At 47.1% G+C, this 21,314-nt stretch overlaps 2 protein-coding genes across 5 annotated transcripts in view; one reads left to right on the top strand and one right to left on the bottom strand.

The window, feature by feature from the left end:
- LOC129037420 (cytochrome b-c1 complex subunit 6, mitochondrial) lies at window positions 1-13,075 on the bottom strand. 3 transcript variants are annotated; one of them, XM_054489523.2, is made up of 4 exons: window positions 12,886-13,075; window positions 7,600-7,626; window positions 6,392-6,553; window positions 1-226 (listed from the first exon to the last, which is right to left on the bottom strand). In XM_054489523.2, the coding sequence occupies exons 1-4, from the start codon at window positions 12,937-12,939 to the stop codon at window positions 194-196; spliced, it is 276 nt and encodes a 91-aa protein (XP_054345498.1). In that variant the 5' UTR covers window positions 12,940-13,075; the 3' UTR covers window positions 1-193. The 3 variants fall into 3 exon arrangements, with proteins under 3 accessions (XP_054345498.1, XP_054345509.1, XP_054345489.1); XM_054489514.2 differs by lacking the exon at window positions 1-226 and adding an exon at window positions 6,663-6,810 and having other exon boundaries at window positions 12,886-13,056; XM_054489534.2 differs by lacking the exon at window positions 7,600-7,626 and having other exon boundaries at window positions 12,886-13,046.
- The window catches only part of LRRC41 (leucine rich repeat containing 41), a 25,684-nt gene continuing 17,415 nt past the window's right edge, over window positions 13,046-21,314 (top strand). The window contains exons 1-4 of one of the 2 annotated variants that reach the window (XM_063665118.1): window positions 13,046-13,115; window positions 13,338-13,582; window positions 18,308-18,394; window positions 19,045-19,115. In XM_063665118.1, the coding sequence (XP_063521188.1) occupies window positions 13,084-13,115; window positions 13,338-13,582; window positions 18,308-18,394; window positions 19,045-19,115 (435 nt within the window). In that variant the 5' untranslated portion in view covers window positions 13,046-13,083. Of the gene's footprint in view, window positions 13,116-13,337; window positions 13,583-13,694; window positions 14,706-18,307; window positions 18,395-19,044; window positions 19,116-21,314 lie in introns of those variants that run through there. The other variant, XM_063665124.1, reaches the window with a different exon arrangement.

Genomic DNA, 21,314 nt, shown 5'->3' on the forward strand with positions numbered 1-21,314 from the left:
TTTGCAGATCACAGAACTTTTATTTAGATGGAATCATTGAGAATTACATAGAAGCTACCAGCCTAAGCCAAAACCCATGAGGTTCATGTGAACTTACAGTTACACAAATAAGAAACAAATGGTACATCCAAAACCGTAAGGAAATATTCTGATGCCCAGATGATGAAGACTGGGGTGAATTAAGTCCACACATTTATTTCAAGTTGTTAAAGAGTTTGTGGGCCACCTAGATGGGGGAAAGAAAGGAGGTAATCAATTGGCAGCTTTAATGTCATGGCTTACAAGGTCCTTCAAGACCTGAAACAGTACTGCCCCTCTTCTCACATACGCAAGCAGCACTTGAGTCCTAGTGAACTCCCCACTTTTTCATCTTTTATTCTTCCTTTAGAATTTAGATCTGATAACTGTCATTTCCTGCAAGCCTTCTCTAAACAAGCCCCTATCCACATACAAATCTGTCCCTCCTATCTTTCCACAAAAACTTGTACCTCCCCATCAGTGACATTAAGATTACATATTAATTCAACACATATTCACAGGACATCTTCTATATGCCAGGTAGTGTTCTAAGTGCTGAGTGAGTTATAACTGTAACAAGACATACCTGCCACTTAAGAAACTTACAGGATAATGAGTTAAAATGAACACATAAATAAGGTAACCTCTGATAACAGGAAATGCTAGGAGGAAAATAAATGGGAGGCGGGGCGGGGGGTTCAGTTAATATTACCCTGAGAAAGGTATACCTGAGAGACTTACCAAAGTTTAGCACTTGTTCTACTTCTGTTTCCTATGCTGGCTCATAAACTCAGTGAAGGAACAAACCATGTCTATCTTACTCCCAGATCCTAAACCAGTGCTTGGCTGACAAATACATGTAAATATTTTTAGAATGACCACACAGTGGGAGGGGGAAAATCAACAGGAGGGATGTTAATTCAGGGAACAGATCATGACTTGCCTATTTTGGACATTTCATACAAATCATATCACATGATATTTTTTACTTTGTGACTGGCTTTTTTCCCTTAGCATTTAGCATGTTTGCAAGGTTTATCCATGTTGTAGCATGTTCAGTACTTAATGTATTTTGTTAAAAATTGTGGTAAAATACATCTAACATAAAATTTACCACTTTAGTAATTTTTTCTTTTTTCTATTTTAATCTTTTTTTTTTTTGAGGCAGTCTTGCTCTGTCCCCCAGGCTGGAGTGCAGTGGTACAATCTTGGCTCACTGCAACCTCCACCTCCCGGGTTCAAGTGATTCTCCTGCCTCAGACTCCTCAGTAGCTGGGATTACAGGTGTGCGCCACCACACTCAGCTAATTTTTTTTTTTTTTGAGACGGAGTTTCACTCTTGTTGCCCAGGCTGGAGTGCAATGGCACGATCTCGACTCACCGCAACCTCTGCCTCCCAGGTTCAAGCAATTCTCCTGCCTCAGCCTCCCTAGTAGCTGGGATTATAGGCACCTGCCACCACACCCAGCTAATTTTGTATTTTTAGTAGAGACGGTGTTTCTCCATGTTGGTTAGGCTGGTCTCGAACTCCCAACCTCAGGTGATCCGCACGCCTCGGCCTCTCAAAGTGCTGGGATTACAGGCGTTAGCCACCGCGCCCGGCCTACACTCAGCTAATTTTTGTATTTTAGTAGAGACAAGGTTTCACCATGTTGTCCGATGTGGTCTCAAACTCCTGACCCCAAGTGACATGCCTGCCATGGCCTCCCAAAGTGTAGGAGGTGTGAGCCACCGCACAACGCCCCACTTTAATCATTTTTAACTGTACAGTTCTGTGGCAGTTAAGTGCATTCCCATTGTTCTACAACCATACAGTCTCCTACAATCTCTAGAACGTCCAATCTTGGGAACTTTTTCATCTTACTAAATCAAATCTATATCCATTAAACAGTAACTCTCCATTTCCTTTCTCCCCTCAGCTCCTGGTTACTACCTTTCTACTTTCTGTCTCTATGAATGTGACTACTATTCTAGGTACGTCACCGAAGTGGAACAATACAATGTTTGTCTTCCCTGACACTTACTATAATGTCTCCAAGGTTCATCAATGTTGCAGCATGTGTGTTTCCCTTCTTTTTTTCTTGAGACGGAGTTTTGCTCTTGTTGCCCAGGGTGGAGTGCAATGGCGCAACTTCGGCTCACCGCAGCCTCCACCTCCGGGGTTCAAGCAATTCTCCTGTCTCAGCCTCCGGAGTAGCTGGGATTACAGGCGAATATACCACCACACCCAGCCAATTTTTGTGTTTTTAGTAGAGACGGGGTTTCATCATATTGGTCAGGCTGGTCTCGAACTCCTGACCTCAGGTGATCTACCCATCTCGGCCTCCCAAAGTGTTGGGATTAAAGATGTGAGCCACCGCACCTGGCCTATGTCTTTTTATCTCTTTCCCCTACTTACTGGTTTATTATTATTATTTTTTGAGACAAGGTTTCACTCTGTTGCCCAAGCTGGAGTATAGTGATGTAATCATAGCTCACTGCAGCCTCAACCTCCCAGGCTCAAGCAATTCTCTCACCTCAGCCCCACGAGTAGCTGGGTCCACAGGCATGTGCCACCACGCCCTGCTCATTTTTTTTTTTTTTTTTTTTTAAAGATGGGCTCTCCCTATGTTGCCCAGGCTGGTCTCAAACTCCTGTGCTCAATTGATCCCCCGCCTTGGCCTCCCAAAGTACTGGGATTACATGTGTGAACCATTGAACCTGGCCCGGTTTCTTATTTTAAACTTCTCTTTAAATAATACCCAAATTGGCCAAAAGAAAAAATTTAATAAGAACAACATCTTTTGGCATATTTTATATACAGAATTACATATTACCTTAAATTCTTAACAAACCTAAATTTTGGTGGAAATCTAGGAATCAAGAAATCCTGCCCCAGTTTTATCTTTTTTGTTTGCTTTTTTTTTGAGACAGAGTCTCGCTCTGTCACCCAGGCTGGAGTGTAATGGCGCAATCTCAGCTCACTGCAACCTCCGCCTCCTAGGTTCAAGCAATTCTCCTGCCTCAGCCTCCTGAGTAGCTGGGATTACAGGTGCCCGCCACCACACCCAGCTAATTTTTATATTTTTTAGTAGAGACAGGATTTCACCATGTTGTCCAGACTGGTCTCGAACTCCTGACAGCAGGTGATCCACCTGCCTCGGCCTCCCAAAGAGCTGGGATTGCAGGTGTGAGCTGCTATGCCCAGTCCCTTCTCTTTTTTTTGAGACAGAGTCTTGCTCTGTAGCCCAGGCTGAAGTGCAGTGGCGCGATCTGGGCTCACTGCCAGCTCCGCCTCCTGGGTTCATGCCATTCTCCTGCCTCAGCCTCCCAAGTAGCTGGGACTACAAGCACCCGCCACCATGCCTGGCTAATCTTTTATATTTTTAGTAGAGACAGGGTTTTACCATGTTAGCCAGGATGGTTTCGATCTCCTGACCTTGTGATCCGCCTGCCTTTGCCTCCCAAAGTGTTGGGATTACAGGTGCGAGCCACCGTGCCCGGCCCCCTTCTCTTTTAAGGCTGAATAATATCCCATTGTATATACAAAGCACATTTTTAAAAAATCTTTTCATCTATAGATGGACATTTGGGTTGTTTCTACCTTTTGGCTATTATGAATATGAATGTGGAAATATCTGTTTAAGCCTACTCTCAATACTTCTGGGTATATACCTAGAAGTGAAATTGCTAGATCATATAGTACATAATTCTATGTTTAATTTTTGAGAAAAGAACTTGAATTTGTTTTTTTTGTTTTTTTTGTTTTTTTTTGAGACAGGGTCTCATTCTGTCACTCAGGCTGGAGTGCAGTGGCGTGATCATGGCTCACTGACTTTGTTTTTTTTGAGACAGGGTCTCATTCTGTCACCCAGGCTGGAGTGCAGTGGCGTGATCATGACTTCCCCAGGCTCAGGTGATCCTCCCACCTCAGCCTCCCAAGTAGCTAGGACTACAGGTGTGAGCCAGCATGCCTGGTTATCTATCTATCTATCTATATATATATATATATTTTTTTGAGATGGAGTCTCGCTCTGTTGCCCAGGCTGGAGTGCAGTGGCACAATCTCGGCTCACTGCAAGCTGTCTCCCGGGTTCACGCCATTCTCCTGCCTCAGCCTTCCCAGCAGCTGGGACTACAGGTGCCCGCCACCACGCCCGGCTAATTTTTTTGTATTTTTAGTAGAGATGGTGTTTCACCATATTGGCCAGGCTGGTCTCGATCTTCTGACCTCATGATCCACCCGCCTCCGCCTCCCAAAGTGTTGGGCTTACAGGCATGAGCCACCACGCCTGGCTTTTATATATATATTTTTTGTAGAGACAGGGTTTTACCATGTTGCCCAGGCTGGTCTCAAATTCCTGGACTCAGGTGATCCGCCTGCCTTGACCTCCCAAAGTTCTGCGATTACAGGCATGAGCCACAGTGCCCAGCCTAGCTGATGGACATTTATGTTGTTTCCACTTTTTGGGTAGTATAAATAATGCTTCTATGAACATTTGTGTACAAGTTTTTATGTGAACATGTTTTCATTTCTCTTGGGTATATATCTTCGAGTGTAATTGCTGTGTCATATATTAACTGTATGCTTAGCCTTTTGAGGAACTGCCAGATGTTTTCCACAGTGGCTGTACCAATTTACACTTTTACTGACAGCGTATGAGGTTTCCAACTTTTCCACATCGTCTTCAACACTCGTTATCTTTTTTATTATAGCCATCCTAGTGGGCAGTGGGTATAAAGTGTTATCTCATGGTAGTATCCCTGATGGCTAATGATGTTGAACATCTTTTTGTACGTTTACTGGCCATCCAATTAGTTTTAATAGAAGCAACCACATCAAACTTTGCTTATGTATAATTTACGTAAAATACCTTACTGTGTTATATGTAAGAGTCAAGCAGAAGTTTATTTTTATTTTTTTAATTTTGATTTTTTTTAAAATAGAGACAGGGTTCCCCTATGTTGCCCAGGCTGGTCTTAAACCCCTGGGGTCAAGGGGTCCTCCTGCCTTGGCCTTCCAAAAGTGCTAGGATCATAAGCGTCAGCCACTATGCCCTGCCTGAGTTTACTTTTAAAAAGCAACCCCTTGAGGCCAAGCATGGTATCTCACAACTGTAATCCCAACAGTTTGGGAAGCTGAGATGAGTGGCATGTGTGAACCCAGGAGTTCTAGACCAGCCTGGGCAACACGGCAAAACCCCATCTCTACAAAAAATACAAAAATTACCCAGGCATGGGCCAGGTGCGGTGGCTCACGCCTGTAATCTCAGCACTTTGGAAGGCTGAGGCAGGTGGATCACTGGAAGTCAGGAGTTCAAGACCAGCCTGGCCAACATGGTCAAACCCCGTCTCTACTAAAAATACAAACAAACAAAAAATTATCTGGGTGTGGTGGCGTGCACCTTTAATCCCAGTTACTCGGGAGGCTGAAGCAGGAAAATCGCTTGAACCTGGGAAGTGGAGGTTGCAGTGAGCCAAGATTGCGCCACTGCACTCCAGCCTGGGTGACAGAGTGAGACTCAGTCTCAAATTAAAAAAAAAAAAAAATTACCAAGGCATGGTGGCATGTGCCTATAGTCCTGGCTACTCGGAGGCTAAGGCAAAAGGATTGTAAGGATTGTTACTAATTTTTTGTACTTTAGTAGGGACGAGGTTTCACTGTGTTAGCCAAGATGGTCTCAATCTCCTGACCTCGTGATCCACCCGCCTCGGCCTCCCAAAGTGCTGGGATTACAGGCGTGAGCCACCACGCCCAGCCAATACAAATTATTTTTAAAGAACAGTCTGTTATTGAAGAGTACAAAATCCAGCTTCCCCACTGTTTAGTAGTGCATGTTGGGATGTTTGTTTTTTTCTCTGAGCCTCAGTTTCTATCTGTGAAATGGGATAATGATACCTATCTCCAGTGGAAGTAGTAAGGATTAGGCAAGATTATTTACAGGCCAGGCACAATGGCTCATGCCTATAATCCCAGCACTTCGGAGGGCTGAGATGGGAGAATTTCTTGAGCCCAGGAGTTTGAGACCAGCCTGGGCAACATAACAAGACCCTGTCACTAGAAAAAATTAAAAAATAAAAAATTAGCCTCTCATGGTGGCATGCACTTGTAGTCCCAGCTACTTGGGAGGCCAAGGCAGGATCACTTAGGCCCATGAGTTCAAGGTTGGCACTGAGCTATGATCATGCCACTGTACTTCAGCCTGGACAACATAGTGAGACCCTGTCTCAATAAAATAAAATACGTTATTTACATAAAATGCTCAGCACCGTATGTCACATATATTGGGCCCAGAGTAACTGATGGGCCTTTCCCTAGCAGGAAAAGATTGTTAGCACCAAGTCTTCCCTGACCATTGCAACCTTTCCCATTCCTGACTTCAGACTGACTTACACAATGGTCCCTTGCATGCAAGAAGTCAAAGAGCTCCTCCGTGCAATCCTCTTCTGTATGTGATCGAGAGGATACACGCTCATCACAGAGCTCTAGCCGCTCCCGGGCCTTTACACATTTCTCCAACTGCTCGCATTGCTCTCTCACTGTTGTTAGGGGATCCTGATGTAGAAACAGAAAAAAAACAAAATGGGCATTTTTAGCAGAGACCCACCAACACATATGCTTTGATTAAGACAACCACCAAACCAAGGTGCTGCCTCTGAATTACCGTGCAGAAGGCCAGCTGGCAGAGCCACACTGCCGCCAGAAATGGCAGAATGCGGTCTCCTATTCAATTCTGATGCTAAGTAGTAGGGAAAAGTTTCACATTCCTGCCTTCCAAGGTTGCCAGTATGCACTGAAAGCCTCAGTCCTATCTGAAAAACAAGGTGGTAAAGGAAACCTGGCCAAACTTGAAGTAGATCTATAGGAGGCCTTACTTGTTAACACAGCATTTTGGAATATGTCACGTCTGAAACTTCAAATTCCCTTGTCTGAGAACCAGGCCTATGCACCCCAGCTGCTCAGCTAGAAAGGCAATGCTAACATAGAGAAGGACTATCTAACAAAGGTTCCTTCAGAGTTCTTTTTTTTTTTTTTTTTAAGACGGAGTTTTGCTCTTGTTGCCCAGGCTGGAGTGCAATGGCGCAATCTCAGCTCACCACAACCTCCACCTCTCGGGTTTGAGCAATTCTCCTGCCTCAGCCTCTCGAGTAGCTGGGATTACAGGCATGTGCCACCACGCCCAGCTAATTTTGTATTTTAGTAGAGATGGGGTTTCTCTATGTTGTTCAGGCTGGTCTTGAACTCCCAACCTCAGGTAATCCACCTGCCTTGGCCTCCCAAAGTGCCGGGACTACAGGCACGAGCCACCATGCCTAGTCCAAAGTTCTTTATTAAACCACAAATAGCAGATGATTGAGTGCCAGGCCCTCAAGATGCCATCTGCTCCCTGGTACCACAACTGAAGAAGCCCCAAACCCAGAATAGACTCAGCTTCCAAGGCTCACACCCTAAACTCTCCACTGCACAGGAAGTATCAAAGCTTATTCCACCCCCATTATCTACAAGGTATCAAGTAAAGACTCCTTAAAATGCCCTTAGAATTTCATGAAGCGCAAACCCTGCTTTTACTGAGATGTTTCCAAACCTGAGACAGTTCTTACCACTAATTCCTCCTCTTCCTCTTCCTCCTACAAATGGAAAACAAAATTAATGTCAGCAGCAATTTTATGACATATTTATTCCCGATCATACTGATGTAATTACTGATGATAGACACTGACATTATTAACGATGTTATTTTGTTTTCTGTGTTTTATGATGTTTTTACATTTTAGAGGCCTTGCTAATCCTGGAGCTAATCCTGCTCTTCCAGGGCTAATTTTTAGACAGCAAACTTGCCTGCGAGCATACCTTTCATATGCAACGTAACTATCCAAAGTGCTTGTAGCAAACTGCCTCCTTTATCTTTTGTTTAAGAGACAGGGTCTTGCTCTGTCATAGCTCACTGCAGCCACAAACTCCTGGGCTCAAGTGATCCTCCTGCCTCAGCCTTCTGAGTAGCTAGGACTATAAGCACACACCACATGCCCGGCTAATTTAAAAATTTTCTTTGTGGTAGAGACAGGGTCTCATTATGTTGCCCAGGCTGCTCTCAAACTCCTGGGCTCAATCAATCCTCCTACCTCGGCCTCCCAAAGTGGTAGGATTATAGGCATTAGCCACTTAGCCTGGCCCTGCCTCCTTTACCTAAGTTTTGTACACTAAGCTCCTGTTTCCCCTTCTCTAAATCACCCCAGGGACAAATATAGGACAACTAGGAACCAGCCCTATAAGCTAGAGCCCAACGAAATTATTCAAACTATCCAATCCTAAATTTGAGCAAGTGTACCTACCCTGCCCACCAATTCCTTCCCATAGAAACCAAGGTGCTGAGCCATGCTTCCTTCCCCTCACACCTTCTGCCTCCTGACTAGTTCGGACACTTCCCCATATAACTCTGCATTTTTTTGTGTGGCATATCCCTCTCTTTCGGGAACTTTAAGTAATAATAAACTCTTCTTTCAAAGGCGGTTGTCTCCAGGTCTGTCACCTTACCATACTTGGTTAAAACGAATCCCAGGTACATTTCAAGACAGAGACACCATCTCACTTTCATTAACAAGAACCTAAGTGTGCTTAATACTCTCCAGTTTATAAAGCACCTTCATATCTATTATGATTTAATTAATCACAACAGTCCCTTAAGGAAGTAATCCCAGTTTAGAGATAATAAACAGTAATTAGACATTTTCTGATACAGATTCAAGCTGCCAGATGTTCACATGGGGCCTACATAATCTAAAGTATTTGTCCCAGTATTGCTACAAATAGCTAAATTTAGTCTTTACATCCCAAACCAAGTTAGGAGGAAAACTCATTTTTTTCTAGACTGTGAACTTGAATTAGGAATATGAAAACTGCTAAACCTAAACTCTTGTTTGGTCAGAGCTTAACTAAGGATGGTTATAGTCACTGCTTTTTGGCTTGCTGAACTCCCAGAACCCCTAGTAGACTAAGCATCAAATAAAAGTGCCCAACTCCACTCACGAGCTTGGAAATACAGAACAGACCCCACCTATTCACTTCTGATTCAAATGCACAACCTCAAACTTAGTTTCCTTCTTCTTCAAGGATAGTAGTGTAAAAAACTGCCTATGGGAGCAACAGTTTAGGCCTAAATTCGGGATATAGTAGAATCTGACCTCAGAAATAAGGTGTTTGCCTGCCTGTGCATGCAGGTACCCACATTTGGGGGCAAGGAAAGAAAACGTGTCTAGGGAAATAAAAAGAACTAGCTCAGCAATCATGTTTTCAGAACTCCAATACAGGGCCAGGTGAGAGGACTGCTTGAGACCAGCCTGGGCAACATGACAAGACCCCATCTCTAAAAAAATTAAAAATAGGCTGGGCATAGTGGTTCACACCTGTAATCCCAGCACTTTGGGAGGCTGAGGTGGGCAGATCACCTGAGGTCAGGAGTTCTCAATCAGCCCAGCCAACATGGTGAAACCCCGTCTCTACTAAAAATACAAAAATTAGCTGGGCATGGTGGCACACGCCTGAAATCCCAGCTACTCAGGAGGCTGAGGCAGGAGAATCACCTGAAACCAGGAGGCAGAAGTTGCGGGAGCCAAGATCCTACCCCTGCACTCCAGCCTGGGTGACAGAGAGACTCCGTCTCAAAAATAAATAAATAAATAAATAAATAAATTAGCCGGGCATGGTGGCACACGTCTGTGGTCATGGCTACTCAGAAGGCCGAGGTGGGAGGATCCCTTGAGCCCAGGGGTTTGAGGCTGCAGTGAGCTATGACTGCACCACTGCACCCCAGTCTGGGTGACAAGAGTGAGACCCCGTCTCCAAAAAAAAAAAAAAAAGTCCTAATACATATTTCATTCTCTACCATGCCATTCAGTGAAGCCACCAAAGCTCATACAAGCTGGGAGTGAGGGGTAGGAAAGGTTCAATTTGGAATCCAGGCTATTTATTCTCACAATTGGCAAAGGTTTCCTCTAAATATGAAGATGCTATTTAGGATGTAAATTCTAGTTTTTCATAACAAGGTTTCTTAATGCTGCTCTTTTAAAAAACATACTGAAAGCCGGGTGCAGTGGCTCACGTCTGTAATTCTAGCACTTTGGGAGGCCAAGGCAGGAGGATCACGAGGTCAAGAGATTGAGACCATCCCAGCCAACATGGTGAAACCCCATCTCTACTAAAATTACAAAAATTAGCTGGGTTTGATGGCACGTGCCTGTAGTCCCAGCTACTCAGGAGACTGAGGCAGGAGCATTGCCTGAACCCAGGAGGCAGAGGTTGCAGTGAGATCGTGCCACTGTACTCCAGCCGGGCAAGAGCGAGACTCTGTCTCAAAAAAACGAAAACAAACTGAAAAAGTTTTCCCCAAAAAACTAAAATTACATTCTGCCTGAGTTAGAAAACAGAAATTAGGGCTGTAGTAACAAGACCCTTATATCATTTCCCTATTAGCAATGCTACAACACTGGTAATTCTGTCACTGATAATTTTGTGTCAAAAATAACACGGCAGGTTTTGAAAAAATAAATCCAAATATGTTTGAATATGGATTGCTACATGTAAAATTTCCAGTCACTGAGAAAAACCAAGATCACACCAGATAAAAAGATTTAATCCTCAAGAATTATGAGTTCCTCAGCCGGGCGCGGTGGCTCAGGCCTGTAATCCCAGCACTTTGGGAGGCCGAGGAGGGCGGATCACGAGGTCAGGAGATCGAGACCATCCTGGCTAACACGGTGAAACCCCGTCTCTACTAAAAATGCAAAAATTAGGTGGCGTGCGCCTGTAATTTCAGCTACTCAGGAGGCTGAGGCAAAAGAGAATCGCTTGAACCCAGGAGCGGAGGTTGCAGTGGGCCGAGATCGCGCCACTGCACTCCAGCCTGGGGGACAGAGCAAGATTCCGTCTCAAAAAAAAAAGAATTACGGGTTCCTCATAGAATACCATAGATAGTTTATTTTATTTTATTTATTTATTTATTTTGAGACGGAGTCTCGCTCTGTCGCCCAGGCTGGAGTGCAGTGGCGCGACCTTGGCTCACTGCAAGCTCCGCCTCCCAGGTTCACGCCATTCTGCCTCAGCCTCCCGAGTAGCTGGGACTACAGGCGCCCGCCGCCACGCCCGGCTAACTTTTTGTATTTTCAGTAGAGAAGGGGTTTCACCATGTTAGCCAGGATGGTCTGGATCTCCTGACCTCCTGATCCACCCGCCTCGGCCGCCCAAAGTGCTGGGATTACAGGCATGAGCCACCGCGCCCGGCCAGAATACCCTAGTTTAAAACTGACTGCTTAATTACTTTCTTTTTCTCATCTATTGCAGCGGTGGATCTTGCTGACCTTTCTGAGGCAGGCTCCATTTCTTTCTTTCTTTCGTTTTTTTTTTTTTGAGACAGGGTCTCACTCGGGTTGCCTCGGCTAGAGAGCAGTGACACGATCACGGCTCACTGCAGCCTGGACTTCCTAGGCTCAAACTCCTGAGCAGTTGAGACCACAGTCGTTCACCACCATGCCCGGCTAATTTATGTATTTTTTGTAGAGACGGGGTTTCGCCACGTTGCCCAGGCTGGTCCAACTCCTAGACTCATGCTACCTGTCTGCCTCGGCCGTCCTCCTAAAATGTTGGGATTACAGGCGTGAGCCACTGCGCCCGGCCTCAGGCTCTATTTCTTTTTAGAAATAATAAGACTAGAAAAATTAAGGGATAAATAAGTCTCCAATTATTCTGAACCCACAGCCCAGAATGGCTGCCCCGAAGTGACCAGAGAACAGACGGACAGGAAATGAGATTAGAAACAACTAGTAGCTGTGTCGCAAAATGGATGAGCCCTGGTTCTAGAACCGCGCTGCTTGGCCGCAATTCCTGGCTGCACCAATTTGTTAGCTGCATGACCTTAGAAAAGATATTTAACCTCTATGCTTGTTTCCTCATCTGTAAAAATGGCACTAATAGTACCCAACACTTACTTCATAAGAATAGTGTGTAGATGAAATGAATTAGGGCGGGGCGCGGTGGCTCACGCCTGTAATCCCAGGACTTCGGGAGGCCGGGGTGGGCGGACCACTAGGTCAGGAGTTCGAGACCAGCCTGGCCAACAGAGTGAAACCCCCGTCTCTACTAAAAACACAAAAATTAGCCAGGCGTGGTGGCGGACACCTGTAGTCCCAGCTACCTGGGAGGCTGAGGCAGGAGAATCGCTTGAACCCAGGAGGCGGAGGTTGCAGCGAGCCGAGATCATGCCACTGCACTTCAGCCTGGACGACAGAGCGAGATTCCATCTCAAAAAAAATAATAATAATAATTAGTGCATACAAAGCACTTGGAATAGCAAGCAGTCAATAAATACTCATTATAGCAGCACTCTTTCTGTGGGAAAGAGCTCCCTCTTCCATCACAGAATCACATTATACATCCTTTCATTGTCCCCAAAGACACACACCTTCCTCAAAGAAAAGGAAATCACAAGGCCAGGTCTTCCGAACCTCCATAGAAGATGTGGTAGGGATTCCTAACCTGAGCTGGGCAAGGTGGTCTGTCTGCTCTCCAAATCTGTGAAACGCGGGCTTCAGAACATCTGACTGACTGCAAACATAGGTCATATTTTTACAAGACTTTAGTCCACAAAACATTTTCGCTCTCAAACCTTCACTACATTCACAAAATGCAGAAGCCGAGGCCCAGAGAAAAACTAGTCATCTATCTGTCCAAAGTCACCGGACGAATTCTGGGGAAAGGTCGAGGGAACTAGAGCTCCCGACTATGCACACCTTAGAGGGTAAATTGGGGGCTAAGAGGGCCCCGTGCGTGTTTTGGCGGGCTAGGTCCTGGGCTTCAGGGCAGAGAAGAGGGCCGAGTGGATCGCCTTGCCTTACCTCCTCAGGATCTCCGGATTCGGTAAGCATCTTTTGCTCGTCCTCCAGTCCCATGTCTGGCTACGGTTCTAGATTCAACACGAGCAGCAACAGCGGCACCTAACCCAGTTCAGGATCAAGAAGGACTTGTAAGGGTCACTCAGCGGAAATCCGGCGATCTGGCCGGAAGTGCGGCACACTCATCGTGGTCGCGAACACATGCTCAGATTGGCATGTACTACCAGCCGCAGGTAGGGGTTAGGGGTAGCTGATGTTTGCACCTGAGGAGGCTTTGCTAAGAAACATCCCCTTAGTCATACCAGATCCAAGTATAATTGACCTAGGAGTTTATCTAAAATAGTAGCTCCTAAGAGACTTGGGGAGTGTGCTAATTTATTCGAAATTCCTTTAGCATAATTCACATTCTTCCCCATATCGCTTATGGAGCCGTCCTAACTGCTGACCTTTTCAAGATGGCGGTCCGCGGGCGACACTCTCGGGCTCGCGCACCTCCCCAAGATGGCGGCGCCCGAGGCCTGGCGCGCCCGGAGTTGCTGGTTCTGTGAGGTAGCGGCGGCAACGACCATGGAGGCCACGTCCCGGGAGGCGGCGCCAGCGAAGAGCTCGGCCTCGGGCCCCAACGCTCCCCCCGCCCTGTTCGAGCTGTGCGGGCGGGCGGTGAGCGCCCATATGGGGGTTCTGGAGAGCGGGGTGTGGGGTAAGTCGCGGGGTGAGGGGCTACCTCTGGCTAAGAGCAGGGGGCGGCCCAGCGGCCGGGGGGCGCGGGGGGCGAGGCCGGGAGGCCCGGGGCAAGGCCCAGCCTGGGGCACTGAGAGCCAGCTCATAGGATCGGAGCATGAATTTTGTGACTGACAGGGCTGGACAGAGTAAAGACGGAGACCTAATGGGCAGGCTGACCCGCACCGCGGCCTGGCTCGGGGGCGCGGGGGGCGAGGCCAGGAGGCCCGGTCTGGAGCGAAGCAGGCTGGGCCCGGGCAACTGAGGCTGGACTGAGGCTGTGGGCCGCGAACTGACACTCGGCTGGGCCGGGCAGGGGAGTCTCGGATGTCGAACGGGTGGGCAGCGATGGCCCGGCTGCCCTGGGGCAGGGGCCGAGGTTAGGAGGCCCGGCCTAAGGCCAGGCCAGGCCCAGGGCCACCGAACCTGACTGATGGCCCCGGGGCTCCAGTATCTGCCTGACACGCCACGGGGGTCGAGATTCCGGAGGCCAAGCCGATGGGCGGAGGGGAGGACAGCAGATTGGAGAGCGAGGGAGTGGGGCAGGGGGAGAGGCCGAAAGGCTCCGGGCGCCGCGGCCTGTCTGACGGCCCAGGGCTGACGGGAGCGAACCGACAACCGGGGTCTCGGGTGCCAAACTGACTGAGCGACCGAGCGACCCGCAGGACCGGGAGCGCCGGAGGCCACTCGGATCGGCTCGAGCGGCGAGGAAGGACCGGAGAGCGAGTGGAGGGGGGCCCGGAGCGGCTTAAACAAGCGAGGGAGGCTCGAATGACGGACAGGCGGGAAGGGCCAAGGAGGCCCCAAGCGGGGCGACGGCCCGCGGATCCCGGACTGCCGGGCTGCCGTGGCAGGGGGCGCGGCGCCGCCAACAGGCCTTGGGCTGAATGGGAGTGAACGGGGGCCCCAGGCCTGAGGGCGGCCGGGACCAAAGGGCCGGGCCTGGATGGAGGGCGGCCTGGGGCGCCGGGATGAACGGCCGGGGAGGGCGAACTGGCCAGTTGGGCTGGGAGGCGGGGCTGTGGGTTGGGGACCGCCGGCCGCGGCCTGGCCGCTGACGAGGGAAACTTGGTTCCGACGTGGGGCGAGTGAAAGAGGGGAAAGTGAGGCTCTGCCAAGCAGGCCTAGCCGCGCTGGGGACAGGGGAGGCCTCGAGCCTGAGAGGCTGCTGGTGTGAGGGTGGGGTCGGGAGGCCGGGGCTGGAGTTGGGCGAAGAGGTGGCAGGCCCGGCCGAGGCCTGCTGGGGAGGGGGGCAGGAGAGCAGGCCCCAGGCCTGGAGGCGGCGCGGGGGAGGTTCCACCAGGAGGCCTTGCGGGTGGCCGTGGCGTCTTTGCAGGAGGAAGGCCCTGGTCAGGACAGGAGTGAGGACTTTGAGGACTCGAGGTTGCAGGGCGCAGAGTTTGAGTTATGCCATGAGGAGGGGGTGTGGGGAAAAGGCCCTGGAGTTTGGGGGGACCGAAGCTCCGGGATAAGCTGGAGGGTGGTCGGGGAGCCCCTTGGCTGTGGGAGTGGAGCCCAGTACCATGAGGCCTGATTGTCCTGCATAGTGGTGGTGGAAGAGGCTGTTAGAAGTCGGCTGGTGTGCGGAGGGGACAGTAGAGGCCCCAGGCCAGCCAGCGGCTGAGAAGACAAGGGGCAGGCCGATCCATGGGGAACAGGAGGAAAGGCTCCGTGGAGCTGAGCAGGGAGCTCAGAAAAGTCCTAGGGTATGGGGAAGAAGGCAGAGAGGGTCTGGCTTTTCCGCCTGGAGCTTCTGGGATGCTAAGACTGGCTAAAAAGGAAGATGACTGGGTGTGGAGGCCCAGGTTGGGAAGCAGCAGCATTAAAGGTGCAGGCTAGAAAGAAGCAAGGAAAATCCCGGCTTAAAAAGAATGGAGAAAGGAAGAGAGGAGTTTGTGGGTAGCCGGGGATGAGAATTCCTGTGGCTGCGAGAAGAGATGGCTAACTAGAGGGGAGCAGATTGGAGGGAAAAGGGGTAAGGCTCTGGAGGAACTTCTTCCCGTGTTGCCTCTTCCCCCTAAAACAATTGACAGTTTACTGAATCTCCCTTTCCCCTTCTCCCTCCCCCACCACTGCTGTACATACCACCATCCCATTACTGGCTGAGCCCCCAGCCAAGTTGAGAGGGGACAGGGGAGGAAGAGCTCCTGTGGGCCTAGACCAGAAAAAGCTGAATCAAGTGAGGCCTTTTAGGAGAATAGCCAAGGAAGAGGCCTGCTGCTGTTGGTATTTTGGAGGAAGGTCTGTGTGGGCTAACAGCCAGGAAAGGCTTCCTGGAGGTAGTGGACTAGCATCGCTTTGTGTAAGGAGTTGGGGCAGCGGGTGTATAGAGGCAGCAGGAAAGGGTACAATGAGGAAACTTTAGAATAAGGTATATTATACCTTGAATACCAGGTTATGGAGTTTGGACTTTATCATGAATGCAGCAGAGAGAACTCCAAGGGTTTTGAAGAGGGTAGTGTCATCACCAAGAGCAGTACGAAGAGGGACTGGACGGAGACTGAAGTGAAGGAGAGCAGTTAGGCTGTTGTAATAGACCAGATGAAAGATGATATGGACTACATTAGTGTAAAAGCATAGGGAATTAACGCTTTCATTCAGCCGGTACATCGAGGACCTACTATGTACAAATAATTATACTAGATTCTTGGATGTCAAGATTCAGTTATTCTGTAAGTAAAGATAAAAAGAGACACTGGAGCGGAAGTTTTGGTATACTCCAAGATCTTAGACTTGTTCTTTTTCTTTGAGATGGGGTCTCACTCTGTCACCCAGGCTGGAGTGCAGTGGCATGATATCAGCTCACTGCCACCTCTGTCTTCTGGGCTTAAATAATTCTCCCACCTCAGCCTCCCGAGTAGCTGGGACCACAGGCGTGCCCCACAACACCTGGCTAATTTTTTTTGTATTTTTGGTAGAGATGGGGTTTTGCCACGTTGCCCAGGCTAGTCTCAAACTCCTGGACTTAAGCAATGCCCCCTACCTCTGACCTCCAAAGATTACAGGAATTACAGGTGTGAGTTTGACTTGTTCTTGATTGGACAGAGATGCCATTGACAGGATAAAAATAGCAACCAACATTTAGTGAGCTTATTATGGCTGGGCATTGTTTTAAACAGATCATAAGCATGATCTTCACAACAATGTAATGAGTTAATTACTGTTATCTCCATTTTATTTTATTTTATTTTATTTTTGAGACAGTCTTGCTCAGTCGCCCAGGCTGGAGTGCAATGGCGCCATCTCGGCTCACTGCAGTCTCTACCTCCTGAGTTCAAGTGATTCTTGTGCCTCACCCTCCCAAGAAGCTGGGATTACAGGCGTGCATCATTAACCTGGCTAATTTTTGTATTTTTAGTAGAGATGGGGTTTCACCATGTTGGTCAGGCTGGTCTCAAACTCCTGACCTCAAGTGATCTGCCCGCCTTGGCCTCCCAAAGTGCTGGGATTACAGGTGTGAACCATTGCATCCCACCTATTTTTTATTTTTTGAGGCAGGGTCTTGCTCTGTCACCCAGGCTGGAGTGCAGTGGTCTAAGCACAGCTCACTTCAGCCTCAACCTCCTGGGCTCCAGCCATCCTCCCACCTTAGCCTCCCAAGTAGCTGTGACCACAGGTGCACACCATCACACTCTGCTAATTTTTGTTTTGTTTTGAGATAGGGTTATCACTGTGTCACCTGGGCTCAAGTACAGTGGTGTGATCATAGCTCACTGTAGCCTCGAACTCCTGGGCTTAAGCGATCCTCTTGTCTTAGCCTCCCAAAGTGCTGGGATTACAGGTGTGAGCCACTGTGCCCAGCCTCCATTTTTTTCCAGTTGAAGAAACTAAGGCTTAAAGAGGCTTAAATAATTTGTCCAAGGATTCACATTTAACTAAGTAGTTAGGATTTCACCCAGATTTGTCCTACTCTAGAGGCCAAACCCTTTAGACACTATACTATAACGGCTCTTAGAACTAGAGAAGTTGGCAAGAGCAGGTTTTGTTTTTAAGATATATTGACTTTAGAGACATGAATTGTTTCTATTCTTCATAGGAAAGTACTAGTTCAGGATATAGCAGTAGCCCAAAGGATGGTAGCGGTTAATCTGGAAAAATGGGAAAGGAATTCAGGAAAGACTTAATAAAGGGCATATGATACTTGAGAGATGAGTAGTTGATATACTGAAAGTGGCAATGACATTCCTATTAGAACAGCATGACAAAGGACATTCCTATTGGAAAGAACAGCATGACGAAGGTACAGGGGCAGAAAGCGGCATAATATGTTAGGTAAATGAAAAAGTAGTTAAGTATGACTGAAATGTAGGAGGCAAAGCAGGGAGCTGATACTAGCAGGGCAGATTATGAAAGACCTTTTATCACACATATTCAGTAGGTCCTTTTCAGTGCCAAATGGTTCATTTTGCTTGGGCAGAAGTGAACTGACCAGCTCCTAAATAAGCATGTCAAACTCATTTAGCATGTCAGCTTGTTTTGTGGGATGATCTCACCCTTGCCCCTGAAATTCCAGCTTCCAACTGAGTGGCTGAAGATAAGTGGACTAGAGTTTGGAACAGATCTAGATTAGCTTCTAGAGGTTCCATTTGTGAAATGAGAAGTCTACCCTTCCATTTTCCTTTCCAGTAGAATAAATAATGCTTGGAACCCTCTTGGGTGGGAGGGGGAGGGGAGGAAAAGTAAACTTTTGTTTTGATTTTTGTAGCCCTCCCAGGCCCAATACTTCAAAGCATCCTACCTCTGCTCAATATATATTACTTGGAGAGGATTGAGGAAACTGCCCTCAAGAAAGGTGAGTATCTTTCTGTCTCTTTCTCAGTCAATGATTATGAGCACGGCACCATAATGTTCTTCAGGTAAATATTACCCCTGATACCTGCTAGAACTTCATGCTTTTCAAAAAGTACCTTCACACCTATTTTTCTTCCTCATTCCTCAGTGTCTTGTGAAACACAAAGCCAAGTATATGATCTTTATTATACTGATAAAAGTGAGACACAGGCACACCACAATTAATAGCAAAGCTAGAACAACAACCCAGATTTTCTGAATCTCAGTTTCTCTATTTTACCAAGCTTCCGCCCCTCATTAGACACATCTGTTAACAGGTAACATTTAACCCTAAGGTGTCAAGCATTGTCCTAGGCACTTTACCCAGAGAAACTCATTTACTCGAATCCTTTCAACAACCCTATGAAATAGCTATTATTAACATTTTACAGATGAGGAAACTGAACCACAGAGAAATTAAGTCACTTGCGCAAAGTCACATAGCTGGAGTGTAGTTTGCTGATATTCACACCCAGGCAATCTGTCTTTAGAGCCAGTGCTCTTAATCACTCTGCCATATTGCTCCTGTGAACCTGGAAGACAACATGAAAGGTTGATGTACTTTACTCATGGTGGCCAGTAAGCAGCCAAGTGTGATATTTCTCCTTACAGGCCTCTCAACTCAGGCCATCTGGCGCCGACTCTGGGATGAACTGATGAAGACAAGGCCTTCCAGTTTGGAAGTAAGTTATCAGGTAGAATGCTAGCCTGATTTTGCATGGTAAAAGCAAGAATAGCACACAAACACAAGCTGGGTACTGATAAAGTGCAGAGGCAATGATGGAATGGATTTGGGAGGAGGGCTCTGATGGCTTGTCACAAGGTTTTGGTCCATTTGGCATTTGTCACTGAATTGCTTGCTCACCATATTTGCAGGGGACACAAAACAGGGAAAGTTAGTGATCACAATGGATGGCAGAGCCAGGATTCCTAGAGTTCTTGATGGTGTTGGTGCAGTGGTCAAATCTAACAAAATGAAATTTAATAGAATATACCAATACTTCGAGTTTTAAAAGTTCCAATTGCATGACCTCAGGATGAGGGATAAAGGAGTCTGATTAGTAACAGCTTGTATAAAAAAGATAAAGGGAGTTTAGTCAACAATGTGTTGAAGCCACTTATAACGACTATACCTTGAGCTGTGTGAACTAATGTAAATATAGTATAGGCTGAAGGACAAGGTGGACAACAGTCCTGCCTAGCTCTGCAATGGTCAGGCTACCCGTGGAGTATGGAGAAAGAAGTCAAAGCCACATTATGTGAGTCACATTGGGACAACTGGAGATGTTTTTCCTGAAAAAGAGAAGACTTGGGAAACATGACCCATCTTGAAATATATGAATGGCTGTCACATGAAGGAGGGATTCATAGACTTGTTCTGGATGGAAGCTAATGGAAGATACATTTTTGCTAACCTGAAGTTTATGTAAAGCTTAAACCCTTAGCTTATGAAACAAGCTAATTCTAGAGGTAATAAACTTCCCATCACTAAGTTCAAATGGAGTCTGTATAACTCCTTGACACTAGGGTGTTCTGCAGGGGATTCAGCATTGTAAAAGGGGTTGCACAAGATGACTTTTAGAGCTCCTTTTAGACCTGAGATTCTATTATTCACTGATACAGATATAAATCACTGGAGCTCTCATTTAAGCAGTTTCTTTTGCTGCCCCATAACTAGGTGATAGGGTAGATTTAATTCAATAAACATTTACTGAAACTTAACCAGGTACCAGATCTTACACTAGATATTGGAAGAATAGATGCAGCCTCTGATCTTAAAGACACCTAACAGTTTTGTTTTGTTTTATTTGAGACGGAGTTTTGCTCTTGTTGTCCACGCTGGAGTGCAATGGCGCGATCTTGGCTCACTGCAACCTCTGCCTCCCGGGTTCAAGCAATTCTCCTGCCTCAGCCTCCCAAGTAGCTGGGATTACAGGCATGCGCCACCATGCCCAGCTAATTTTTTTGTATTTTTAACAGAGACAGGGTTTCTCCATGTTGGTCAGGCTGGTCTCGAACTCCTGACCTCAGTTGATCTGCCCACCTCAGCCTCCAAAAGTGCTGGGATTACAGGCGTGAGCCACCACGCCCGGCAAGGACCTACCAGTTTAATAGGGAAATCTACAAATAGATCACATATGATAGTGTAAGTGGTGTAATAGAGGATAGTAAGGAAGTTAAGAGAGAAGAGAACAAGAAAGTCTTTCCTAGGAAGTAGTATTTGAACTGGGCCTTCTATGGTGAATGAGGCCAAATAACAGGTGGAAAAAAAGCTAATGTCAGGAATTGGAGATTTAATTTCTGGGGATGCACTGGGTTCAGTAACATTGAACCCCATCTCCTTCAGCTTATTCACTTCCAAATCTGGACTGCAACCCTTGGAGTTCAGAATGAGGACACCAGGCCTTATGAGGAAGAGAAGCAGACTCAAGAATATTAGAAAACAGTAACTGCTTTTTGCTATCTTTAAGGAAACATCAGATTGACTTTGTTCCAGTATATCACAAGCAGTATAGTTGACCAGCAGGTGATAAAGATTATGTTTTTCTCTTGGAGAAAGCTTTCTGTCTTCTTGGCTCAAAGCATTTCAGAGCATTTAGAGGCCCCAGGCTTGGTGGCCCAACAGTCAGTCAGGCAGAGGTCCTAACTTGGAGCATATCCATTCCAGAGGGTATCTTTCTGCTTCCCACTTTTGCATGACAATAGCCTTCAGCTCATAAATCACAAACACTTATTCAGTGCCTGCTCCGTTCCATGCATTATGCTAGGTTCCAGGGATACAATGGTGAACAAGATAAATATAGAATGCTTATAAAGCAATAGTATTTCAAACTGTATAGTACTGGGGTATATAAAGATATCTGTAAGGTCAGGCACAGTGG

This window comes from Pongo pygmaeus, chromosome 1 (assembly GCF_028885625.2).
Source record: "Pongo pygmaeus isolate AG05252 chromosome 1, NHGRI_mPonPyg2-v2.0_pri, whole genome shotgun sequence".
NCBI classification, from domain to species: Eukaryota; Metazoa; Chordata; class Mammalia; order Primates; family Hominidae; genus Pongo; species Pongo pygmaeus.